This window comes from Macrobrachium nipponense, chromosome 23 (genome assembly GCF_015104395.2).
Source record: "Macrobrachium nipponense isolate FS-2020 chromosome 23, ASM1510439v2, whole genome shotgun sequence".
In the NCBI taxonomy this organism is placed as follows: Eukaryota; Metazoa; Arthropoda; class Malacostraca; order Decapoda; family Palaemonidae; genus Macrobrachium; species Macrobrachium nipponense.
In genome coordinates this window covers 73,025,741-73,038,240 of record NC_061090.1, presented here as the reverse complement: position 1 = coordinate 73,038,240, position 12,500 = coordinate 73,025,741, and the positions used below count along the sequence as shown (strand labels likewise).

Sequence of the window (12,500 nt, the reverse complement as noted above, 5' to 3'; positions counted from 1 at the left end):
TAAAAAGAGAGAACTCCTTTCTAACAGCGTGACCTGCCTTCGTTTGTTCCCATCGCCTGCCATCCCTGTAGGTAGCTGAAAATCAGTCATTAAATCTTGGGCGAATTCAAACTCTCGTAATACAAAAATATAATCTTTATTCCCCCAAAATAGCTAACATGAAAATGGAGTAAAATGAATGAAGAAAATCCCAAAAAATCCTTATAACACCATTACTCATCTACATAATCATATTGAATATAAGTATTCCCACTTATCCTCACTTTCAAATAAATAAATGTCAGGTAAAAGTCTAGAGAATTCATTGTTCGGTAGCAGCAATCGAATCCATCTGAAAAGGAAACCATAATTATCAAACACTGAAATGCATCAATATGGCAATGGATAAATGTCCTATAAATCCTTTCTAAAGGGCCCCATAGACGTTACGATCGCCGGATCCGGTTATCTGAATCGGAAGTAAATCTCACTGTCTATGGGGTTATCGTCCGACCAAAAGTGGGCGGAGTCCGTCGGCCTCTCGGACCAACTCGCAACCTGCCGTTGCCAGGTTCGTGGCATCCGATTTAGTTCAGGTGGCCGGAAGCCTCCACGTCTATGGCGTGATCTGAAGATTTACTACTTCAGTTTCAACGAGTCGCTGAAGCGGCAACATGGCAGCTGCGTCCGCAGATAATGAGTTCTTGGAGGAGTTTATAGAACGTCGTAGGAAAGCGAAATTAGGCTTATGATAAATTACTTGGAAAATTACAGAAGAATGATATATATAATATATATATATATATAAATATATATATATATATATTATCATATATATATTGCATCTTGCATAGTCTAGTGGTATAACGGTAGTTAGTTTAGTATACAGTAGGATCCGTTAATGCAGAATAGGCACTTAATCCTACGGTTCTGTAGCCAGGTAAGTGTACAATTTTCACCTCTGTAGACAAAATTTTTAGTTTATTCATGAAACACTGAAATATTATTGAATATAATGTCATAGACTTCTATCTTACTTTATGTATGAAAAATAACAATGTGATTTAAACAATAGTACTATGCGCGCACACACATATGTAGTATTTATATAATATATATATATATATATATATATATATATATATATATAAGTTTTTCTGTAGTAGTAGTAAAAGCTTCACTGACGTTCCTGGATTTGAAAGGATCCATGGGTTCGCACCCTGGTCCAGGCAAGTCTATTATCGAGAAAAAATTCTCCTTCGGTTTAAGCATATATGAAAATATATTATTCCGAGGTAGAGCGAATTAGATATTAAAGGACATTGTAGCTCGATATATATCTATATATATATATATATATATATATATATATATATATATGTACACTTATTTGTGTGAGTATATCATGTATCTACGTATTGTGTTTGTATGCTACGTCTGTATGTAGGTATTAGTACTTTTGTTTAAATTACATTGTTATCGTCGCACAAAAAATAAGTTTATGGCAATACTTTCAATAATATTTAAATTTTCCTTGTGTAAATAAAGAATTTTGTGTAGAAAAGATCTGAAAATTGTATTCTTACTTGTGTGCAGAACCGTAGGTTTAAGGGCCTATTCTACTTTAACGGAACTGTAGACCTACTGTACCTATACCAGGCTGTATACCACTAGACTATGAAAGATGCTGCGTATGCAGCATACGTGTTACTGTTTACCTTTGTAAACTCGTGTTGCATAACTTGAATAATTGCTTTACATGTCTCTGGAATTATTATGCTCCAAGGAACGACTTGTAGCGCGTAAGCGAAGTGTGTGTGTGTGTTTTTTTTTTTTTTTTTTTATTGTATGTCGGTCTGCTCCTCCATTCTCGGGTAATCGTACCAGTCACCTGGGTAAAGCTTCAATTCATTAAGTAAACAATTGTGAGATAATTCACTTAATTTTTCAACCATAGTTCAATTCAGGCTCTTCTTTTTCGCTGGGGGTTTCTAGTTTCAGCTGCAAAAGCCCAGTCAATAGCGTCATCACTGAGCGGAGCGGCCATGTCCTCACTCTACTAGGTTTCGGCAAACTGAAGTGAATCTGAACGTCTATGGGCAACACAGGTGCCGGAGACAGAACGGAACCTGATCTTTTAATGTCTATGGGGCCCCTAAGAGTTTCTTTCTGTTCCCTATTCACGGCATCTAATATCAATGTCACTTGTTCACAACCTCACATAGCCTTTTCTTCTGACGTCATGATCACCTGACCTTTCGCTATTCAGGTCATTTGCGCCCCTGCGATCTCCCTGGCGCAATCGGATGTTTATTAAATTTGTCCTGTGTGAGCGACTAAGGAATTCGCTGCTTTGCACGTGTCTTAAACACCAAACACTCGAGGTTGGACTATTTTCACGTCGCCGCTTGCCACTCAGGTTATCGACCTTAATTTATTTAATTTAGTGTGTCTGTTTATACATGAATCCAGTGCCCTGTTTCAGTGCTCGGCCACCTAACATGTATGCACTCCTGTCGCATACTGCATTAGCTACTGGTACATAGTACTACTTCATAATGTCTTCATTGGCCACATGATTTAGAGCTGCTGGAGTCCTCCTACCCCATCGGCTGCATCCAAATTTGATGGCCCCTATTGTGCCCTTCATTATAGCCACCATAACGGCGATTACTGGAACTGTGTAGCGTTCTGCGAAGAAAAATTCGTCCTCTCCATTATCCTCTAGTTGCAGGACCATAACTGTCTTCAGTGTAGGCAGAACTTAACCGCCTTGTAGTACCCCTGTAAGTGTTTCGTGAACACCCCAGTCGATGTATTGTAGATCCGTCGGCTGAGCACCATAAACCATTCCGAGATGACTGCATGAGCCATGGAAGATTTGTGACCCCTGCAGGTGTATCCTAACACCCTCGTTGGTGAACTGTAGATTCGCCGTCTTCCAATGAAGGAACTGTAGCCGCCTCCTCGTTGCCGAACTTGAAATATTCCGCAACTCCCATGCAAGTGCTTCCCGCACCCGCCTCGTGGAAGTGTCGTGGATCCCTGGTTTGTCCTGAGAGCTTCGACCACTTTCCTGTTTGCTCGTTCACATAACCCATTAGCTTGAGGTCTGTATGGAATAAGTGTTACCTTCTGTATCCCCCATGACTTCTGCCAGACACTCTAAGGTCTTGTTTACAAATTCTCTACCATTGTCAGTCAACAAAACTTCAGGTGAGCAGTATCTGCAGATGACCCCATTGAAAAATGCTACAGCTACTTCTTCGGCCGTTTTATGCCTAAGTGGAAAAATTTCTACTGTCCTCGTTAGCTCATCTATTACTGTTGATAAATATTTGTGGCCATACCTTGATTCACAAAAATTCCCTAATATATCCATGTGTATTCTCTGAGAAGGTCTACTTGGCATCAGATATGACCCTAATTTGCAAGAAGTTACGCTTGAGGGTTTGCAAGCATTGAACAATGTGCACTTTTTCACAAACATTTTCCACATCTGCCCACTTATTTTTCCAAATATACTTATTACGCATCTCATTATACGTCCTTTCTACCCCCAAATGTGGACTACCAAACTTGCACTGTATTATGTCTAAATCTACTGGAATTAGGATTTTCGGAATCACGATCTGTGCTGTGTCCCCTTTACTTTCACTAGTCCTTAATTTATATTTAATTTCCTGACCAACAGATTACCTTCTAATTCTAAACCTGAAAAAGGTAACTTATAACCTTTCCTGACTGATTCCCCTCTGAGGAACGCTTTTGCGTCTGCCAAAATTTCATCCTCATCTTGCCTATGCTCTATGAGACCGATATCCCATTGTTTAGAATCACTAGCAACCACCCCAACTTGAAATCCTTCCGTATTTGAGCTTTGCATCAAAATCTCTGATAGTTAGGAACCATAGAGCTCTTTTGGGCGACAGTTCTGGCTTATTAAAGAGATCCAATAATGGCTTGTGGTCTGTAAGAACTTCCACTTTATTCCCCATTAGCAATATTTTAAAATGACGCGGCTTGATACTAGTGCAAAAGATTCCTTATTTACGGTAACCATTAATCTTTCATTGCTGCCCTTTGTCGTAAATTTCCTGCTATAACAACCTATTGGGTGGAATTTTCCTTCAAAGTTTTGCATAAGGCAAGCACCCTTAACCTCCTGACTGGCATCAGTCACTAGTGTAAAAGGTTTGCTGAAATCCGGAAATTTCAGAACTTTCTGGAAAGCTACTTGTTGCGGTTCTCCCCGATAAATATTGAATATTTTCCCATAACAGCTGCTATGTTAGAAAACCCCTTTCACGAACCTATGGAAGAACCCCGCCATCCCCAGGAATGCCTTAATTTGTTTCTTTGTCTTAGGGACAGGAAAATCTGCAATTGCTTTGACTTTATCGTCATTTATTCTAACTCCCTCTTTAAATATGACATGACCTAAATATGGAATTTGCTTTTTCAAGAAGGAACACTTAGCTTCCTTAACATTCAATCCTGCTAACCTAAGTCTCCTAAGTACTACCTTAAGCACTTCCAGGTGATACTCGACCGAGTCTGTTGCAATTAATTATCATCCATGTACACAAAGACATTTTTACCCAATAGCCCGTGTAAAACTGTATTTACTAACCTTGTAAAAGTCATAGAACTACCTGACAAACCAAAAGGCATCCGCATGAATTCAAAATGTCCCTTGGGCACCGAAAATGCAGTACATTCCTTATTGTTTTCACTAACAGGGACTTGCAAAAAACCCTGTGCGAGGTCAATCGATGCATAAATTCTATGTCCCTCTATTTCCCCAAAAAGGTCTGGTATGCAAGCGACTGGATAAGGGTCGGGGATTGTTTTCTTATTCAAGTGTCTAAAATCGATGCATACACGGACAGATCAGTCCTTCTTAGGCACTGCCAACAGGGAAAAATTGTACCGGGACACACTATACTCTGTTTTTTTTTCATCTGTCCATCCGCCTGTGATGTTTTTGTATGGTAACACTGCGTCCCGGGCTTTGGATAGTTACATTCAACGATTATAATAATATCCTGTTTCGAATATTAACGGTGTAATTCGCATACAGTAAATTATTAAAACACTTTTCAGTTGCAAATGTACACCCAGATATCCTTTTATTTACCTAAAACTTACACATAGCGTAACTATCTAAAGCCCAGGACGCAGTGTTACCATACAAAAACACCACAGGCGGCTGGACAGATAAAAAAAAACAGATTATAGGTCTATTAATTCCTTCCTCTTCCCATTTACTGACCTCTTTCTCTGCCTGTTCTCTGATTTTGAAAGGTATGTGGTACGCAGGAATAAAAATGGGCTTTGCCCCTTCTTTAGATTCAACTTATGTTCTAACACATTAGTCAGTCCTAACTTATCCCCTTTTAAAGCCACAGTATCTCCAAATTTAACCAAAAGTTCGCTTACCGCTTCTATATGCTCCTTTGTAGTCTGCATTAGCTAAATGTGCCCTAAAGATTTTTTTCCGTGGTTTGCATTTCTGCTTCTAAAAACTCGGTTTTCCCCCTATAATAGCCACTGAACCACTATCATTATTCCAGTCTTGGAGGTCTACCACATAAGTGCTCTTCTGATACTTCCTAACTGTATCGTTACAGTTCAATAATTCCACCCTTGTAACACCAGTATTTGATACTCTGTTCACCAATACGGTGCTCATAACCCTTCTTAGGTTCTCGCTACCCTCAATTATGCACACCTCTTTGGGTCTTTTCACTTTCCCCAGCTTGGCTTTGACCATAGTCCTTGGACCTGGATTTAAAATAACATCCTCTGATAAAACACCTTTATATTTGTGGTCATCATGCATGGCACCTTCATTTTCCACGTCCCGATAAATATCACCCTTATTTATACCAATGTCCCTTATTCCATCCGCCATAACCCCGATGTTAGCATCCGTATTACCACTGTTATTTCTCATGCCACCATTATTAATGCCGCCAAAATTGTCACCAGTACCCCTACTATAAGCACCATTGTCTCCTGTTTCCCCATTATAACCGCCATTGTCACCTCCATCATCCCAAATATCCCCATTAACAACGTCATGATCACCTGATCTTTCGCTATTCAGGTCATTTGCGCGCCTGCGATCTCCCTGGCGCAATCGGATGTTTATGAAATTTGTCCAGTGTGAGCGACTAAGGAATTCGCTGCTTTGCACGTGTCTTAAACACCAAACACTCGAGGTTGGAGTATTTTCACGTCGCTGCTTGCCACTCAGGTTATCGACCCTACTTTATTTAATTTAGTGTGTCCATTTATACATGTATCCACTGCCCTGTTTTATATTTATAATGGTGGAATTCAAAACCGTGTAATCTAGAAACTGACCTGTTGCAAAACCCATAAATAAACATCATATCTGCATATTCCACTTTACTGGAACTATAAGGCAAAATAAACCAAAATTGTGACTTTTTCCTGTGGCATTTTTTCCTGTGTCATTATTACCGGCCATCACCTTCTCCCTCTCAATCAATGCTATTCACTGGACCCTGATAAAGAAAAGAAAAGCAAGCCTAATGGAATCTCCTCTCCATCAAAGATAGGATTGCTCATTGCACCACGATAAAAGGTTTATACATTATTATAAAAAAAAAAATTCTCTCCTCCTCTATCAAAAGTATTCATCACACACTGAAGGTAAAAAACTGAAAACAGTTTCGTCTCTGGTAGATGATAAAAAACGAGAACATTTTTTTAAATTCCCTTCTTTCGTTCCTTCAAAGGTAGCCTGGGCAAACATTTATCAAAAGAGGTAAAAAAACTGACATTATTCAAAGGGCATGTTCCTCCCTACCTATACGTTCCCGTGTAATCATAACTACTGTCACTATCATTCATTCAGCGTAGGCGTAAGCTTAGTCCTGACTGATGATTCAACAAATCCAAAGATTGCGCTACAATTCAACGACCACAAATAAATGTTAGAAGCAACATTTACACTACTTTCTTGACAAGTGAAGCTAATCATTAAAATTAGATTACATGAAGTCTGTTCACAGGTTTTTTACTATTTAAAGGGACTGTAATGTTACATTTTTCAATAATCTGTAAAAAATTTAAAATATATAATTTAAATGACCAGCAATCAGTTGCATGATGCACTTCATCAACCTTTTCCTGCATATTCCTGACTACTCCGACATCCGGCACCACTTACTTCCTCCAGAGCAGTGTATGAGGAAAAACGGTTATTTCACAAATTCACCTCACCACCAGCGGAAGCCTTAAAATGTATAGCTTTATAGGACATTTTCTGCTCAGAATTACTTTTCTTTCATTTCCAAAATATTTGCATAAACCCATGTCAAAACCTATATATGTATATATATATATATATATATATATATATATATAATATATATATAATATATATATATTTATATATATATATATGTTAAATTAATTTTTAAAAAATTTTTTAAAAAAAAAAATTAAAAAAAAATATATTAATATATATATATATATATATATGTATATATAATATTATATTATATAGTTACTTATTATATATAAAACTATACATATATATATATATATAATATATATATATATATATATATATATTATATATATATATATATATATATATATATATATATGAAAGAAGAGGTAATGGAACCTATAATTTTTGTTGATTTTTGAGTTATGAAACCTTCCAGTTACCTTAGGCAAAGAAAGTAGCTGTCATCTCGTGCGTTCCCTTACAGAACAATCGTATTGCTGGTGATATTTTCCCAGTATATGAAGGATATTGAAGTTCCGATGCCTATCTACAGAATGAAGAAAGGATTTGAATTCACATTCATCAAAATCTTCACATTTTACCCGGTAAGTCTCTCTCTCTCTCTCTCTCTCTCTCTCTCTCTCTCTCTCTCTCTCTCTCTCTCTCTCTGAAATCTGTAAAGATCTTATTCTCTAGCGATAGTATTTCTAAATGCAGCCAATATTCACAAATTCGATTACTTGTCGTGATATAAGTGATAATAAGAAAGTGAATTCTAAGTTACTGAACATAAATTTAGTTCATATTATAAGAACTTTCATTTATTCATTTAGTGACGTGACCATGGCAACTAAATAACTCCATTAGTTATTTGTTTTTAGTGCACACCTATACTCTTTTTTTCCATCTGTCAACCCGCCTGTGGTGTTTGCGTATGGTAACGCTGCGTCCCGAGCGTTCAATAGTTACGCTATTGTAAGTTTTAGGTAAATAAATGGATATCTGAGTGTACACTTGCAACTGAAAAGTGTTTTAATAATTTACTGTATGCGAATTACACCGTTAATATTCGAAACACGGTATTATTATGATTGTTGAATGTAAGCTGAATGTAATATCTAAAGCCGGGGACGCAGTGTTACCATACGCAAACACCACAGGAGGGTGGACAGATGGAAAGAAAAAACGAGTATAGTCATCAGGGAAACTTTGTGCTCTTGCGCTGACCCTCTGGCGCGAATATCAGACTCCTAATAGTCCATGAGCCAGACACTCAAATTTTGAAAATCGGTGTCGTATTAGAGGCAAAGTTTCATTATGATTTTCAGATAGCCACAAATATATAGGATTGGAAAATGTATGATAGCCTTGAATATCTACTGGCTAAATCACATCTTATGAGCATTTGCTTAAATAAGTGCAAGATGACGTCAAACGGATGGAAAAGAGTTCCTCTGCATTTTAAGCCATTTATCTGCCTGTCATTGAGAAATGACCAGAAATGACTAGTGATAATAAATCTGTATTGCCTTTTAAGAATCATTATTCCAAGTGATGGTATAATGACTTCTGTCGATTCAGAGTCCATTTGATTATAATATTTTAATAAAAAACTAATTTGATTTTATTTTTTTCTAATTTTCTCTCTGTTTTTACTATTTTTTGTTTCTTCCACAAGTAAAACTACAGTGTTATTCAGTGCATATTAATCATGGCAAATATTCATGTTGTGGTTCCTGAAGAAGAAAAATGTATTTTGCACAGATGTTCGAATACAGTTGATACGAAGGAGAAACTAGTTCAACTTAAGTTCTATGAGTCTTGGCAAACTTTACTAAAAGTTGCCACCATAAGAAACTATGAACCTGTTTTAGGGCTATCTACAGGCTTCAGTGATAATGAATTTCCTCGTGTATTCTACCACAGAAAATGTAGAAGTATTTTCACTATAAAAAAAAGAGATCTAGATGCATTGAAAAGAAAAGTGTAATATAGAAGAAAAAGAGTGTTCCTCTAGCAAACGACCAAGGGGGAGTGTAACACTCCCTGGACCATTGCTTCAAGTAGTCTGCATATTCTGTGAAAAGAACAAAAGGTTGAAGGGATCACTATCGCGGGAGAAATTAGTAAAGGTTGTCGATCGCGGAGAGAGAAAGATTGTGGCACTGACTGTCATTAAGGAAAATCAAAATTTAAAGGCAGATTTAGAACTTTGGAGGAGGAGATCAAACTTAGAAATCTTTATTGATCTTGCATCAAACCATCTGAGAAAGAAGATTACGAGTGATCTCGCAAAATCACCATGGCCATGTCATCTCTCTGATGTAGTTCCCCGGACCTATAGTTCCTCGTTGGACGAATGGTTTTCGCATTCGGCTGCCAGTCCGGTGGTCCTAAGTTCAAATCTCGGCTTGGCCAACGCGGAATCAGCGGAATTTATTTCTGGTGATAGAAATTAATTTTTTTCCCGATTTAGTGTGGTTCGGATCCCACAATAAGCTGTAGGTCCCGTTGGTAGACGACCAATTGGTTCCAAGCCACGTAAAAATATCTAATCCTTCAGGCCAGCGCTAGGAGAGCTGTTCATCAGCTCAGTGGTCTGGTTAAACTAAGATATACTTTTTTCCCCGGTATTATAAAGAGGTTTTTTACATGAGATCGTACAGGAAATGCTGCCATTGCAAACGCATCCCCAAGAGACAACAGATTAATACATTCATTTAGCCAGGATTTGGTTTATGCAGTGACTTGTGGGTAATAAAAACCACTCAAACATATTTTGCTCACCTATGCTGTTAAAACGTTAACTGGGAATATTGAAATCATTCATTCCCTGAATAGACCTGGTCAGTGGGGTAGCTTATTCACAACTTGAAGAAAATTACAAGGCATTAATTATGGAGAAACTGTCTTCTGAATATACTGGACAAACGATCATACCCAGTAATACTCAACCTTATCTTTTCACAAATTTAGTTTTCGATAACAGATCGGTTAGAAGAAATATTAACTGGAAAAGAAACCTCTCATCGAGTAAAGTGGAATTACAGTACAACAAAACGTCTTTGGTCCCCACCTTCCAAAAGAAGCATTAACAACTGTAAAGAAAACAAAGCAGAGATGTATAACAACTACTAATGAAGAACTTTCTACATGTAACAGCAGGTGAACCAGAGGTCTCAAAATTATCCCCAGAAAAAGTTGATATACTTACACTAGAAATTCTGTTTAAGAAGGAAGAAAAGCTCATGGGAAAATCTTGGTTTGGATTATAGCAAGAAATAATAAAGACATTACAAGTAAACAAACAGTACCAAGCTGGACTGGCTTTAATATAATAACAAGAAATGAACATGTTGTATCTCATGATAACATTGGTTACCTGCCAACTGCAAATGTTCCAGATACTGAGTTATCAACAGTATCTGAAATTATGAAAAGGGCTAAGGAAATCCGAAACAACCTACATCTTTCTTCAATAGTGGTAGTTATGGACCAAGTCCTTTTTGCAAAAGCCTCTGAAATTATATTGAAGGAAAAGGAAGCGTGCAATAATGTAATTCCTCGTATGGGAGCTTTCCACACCAATTGTAACTTCCCATCAATTCTTGGCAAAAGATTCCAAGATGGAGGCATTGAATCTGGCATACATGAAGAAGGTTCAGTTATTGGTGTAATGGATGGAAAAATGTACAATCGTGCAGTTCGAGTCCACAACTATTTATATGAAGCACTGATGAGACTTGTGTGGGAAACCTTTTTATCATGGATTGCTAATAGTGGTACTGAGGTAGTAAACAACTTTGTCAATGGAGCAATGAGATTAAGTGATGATCTCAGTTAGGGCTATATTGATGAAATATTGCAAGGACAAGACTTTGAATCTGCGTTTAACTTATGGAATAAGATTTTGGATTCTTTTCATGGTAATGGGACCTATCAGCTTTCTGGATGACATATGTTGACATGGTTGGAGGTATACTGCTTAATCTCCTACAAGCATCTCGAGAGAGAAACTGGCTCCTTCACACTCATGCAATAAAGTTAATGATTCCTTGGTGTTCCTCTTATGATAAGGTCAACTTTGCAAGATATACTATGCAAGTATACTATGCGCAAATGTTACAGTTAGAAAAAGACCACCCTGAAGCATATGACAGTTTTTTGAAGGGCCAGTTCTCTGTCAAAATGTCAGAAACAAATACCTTTGGATGCATACCAATAGATCTGGCCATAGAGGAAAGATTAAATAACGATACTCAAACAACGGGAGGTGCTTCACGATTTAGCCTGAAGCCAGGAGGAGTGAAAAGGAATCATATAACAGCAGAATACAGAAGTTCATTTTTACATCTTATGATGACTTTTACTGAATTAGGTGGTTCAAGTTCTCTTCACCCTGACCTGCTTGTTACAACGAGAATGGAATATGATGAACATGCAGTATCATCAGTAGTGGAAATCATTAAAAACTGAGCAAATCCTTTTTCAGAAGAAAATGAAAAATATTAATCATCTCCGCAGGAAAAATAGCTACTGCTGAAGTCAAGGCAGAATTAATGAATGCAATTAAAATGGGGGAATATTGATATGAAAAATTTAAGGAGAGACTAGGAAGCATCCCTTTTACAAAGGAACTTAATGACCCTATGACACAGTGTAAACTTAAAACATTCACTTAAATGTGCATGAAACAAGAGGTAAAATGTATAAATAAAGCAGTCATTTTGAAAGCTGATCGATCTTTATTTGGTAAAATCAGCATAACATCACAAGCTTGGAATCTTAAAATGAAAGAGGTTTTCTCTCATTCCATAGAACCTCTTCCACGGCCTTTAGCAACGCGTGAGAGACTTTTTGCAAAAGGATGTGCCCAGAGCTGAATCTATTCCAGAGCATTCTGCAACAATTATTGATGGTATGTGTCTTGTTCAAAAGACAAAAGGTAATCAAGCAACATTTGGGAAAATTGCCAGTTTTGTTTTCCTTGATTATAAATGAAGTTGAAGGACGTCAAACAACTGATGTTGTGTTTGATGTATATCAAGAACTATCAATAAAAAACAAATGAGAGGATCAGATTCTTGAATGATGGCTGTGAAACGGTCAGAGCATTAGCGGGAAGACGAAAAGTTGTGGCACTGAAGAAGATGATTCATGAAGGAGCATATAACACCTTTTCCAAGTTTGGATCAGTGTGGGAATTATCAGAATCATTAATGGCAGACTTGGAAAGGTTCACTTGCAGCTT

General features: G+C 37.3%; 1 protein-coding gene across 1 annotated transcript in view; it reads left to right on the top strand.

Annotated features, from left to right (window-relative positions):
* Positions 1-12,500, top strand: part of LOC135201624 (solute carrier family 23 member 2-like) — a 54,500-nt gene that overhangs the window by 30,985 nt on the left and 11,015 nt on the right. The window contains exon 6 of the mRNA XM_064230688.1: positions 7,734-7,854. Coding sequence (XP_064086758.1) covers positions 7,734-7,854 — 121 coding nt within the window. The remainder of the gene's footprint in view (positions 1-7,733; positions 7,855-12,500) is intronic.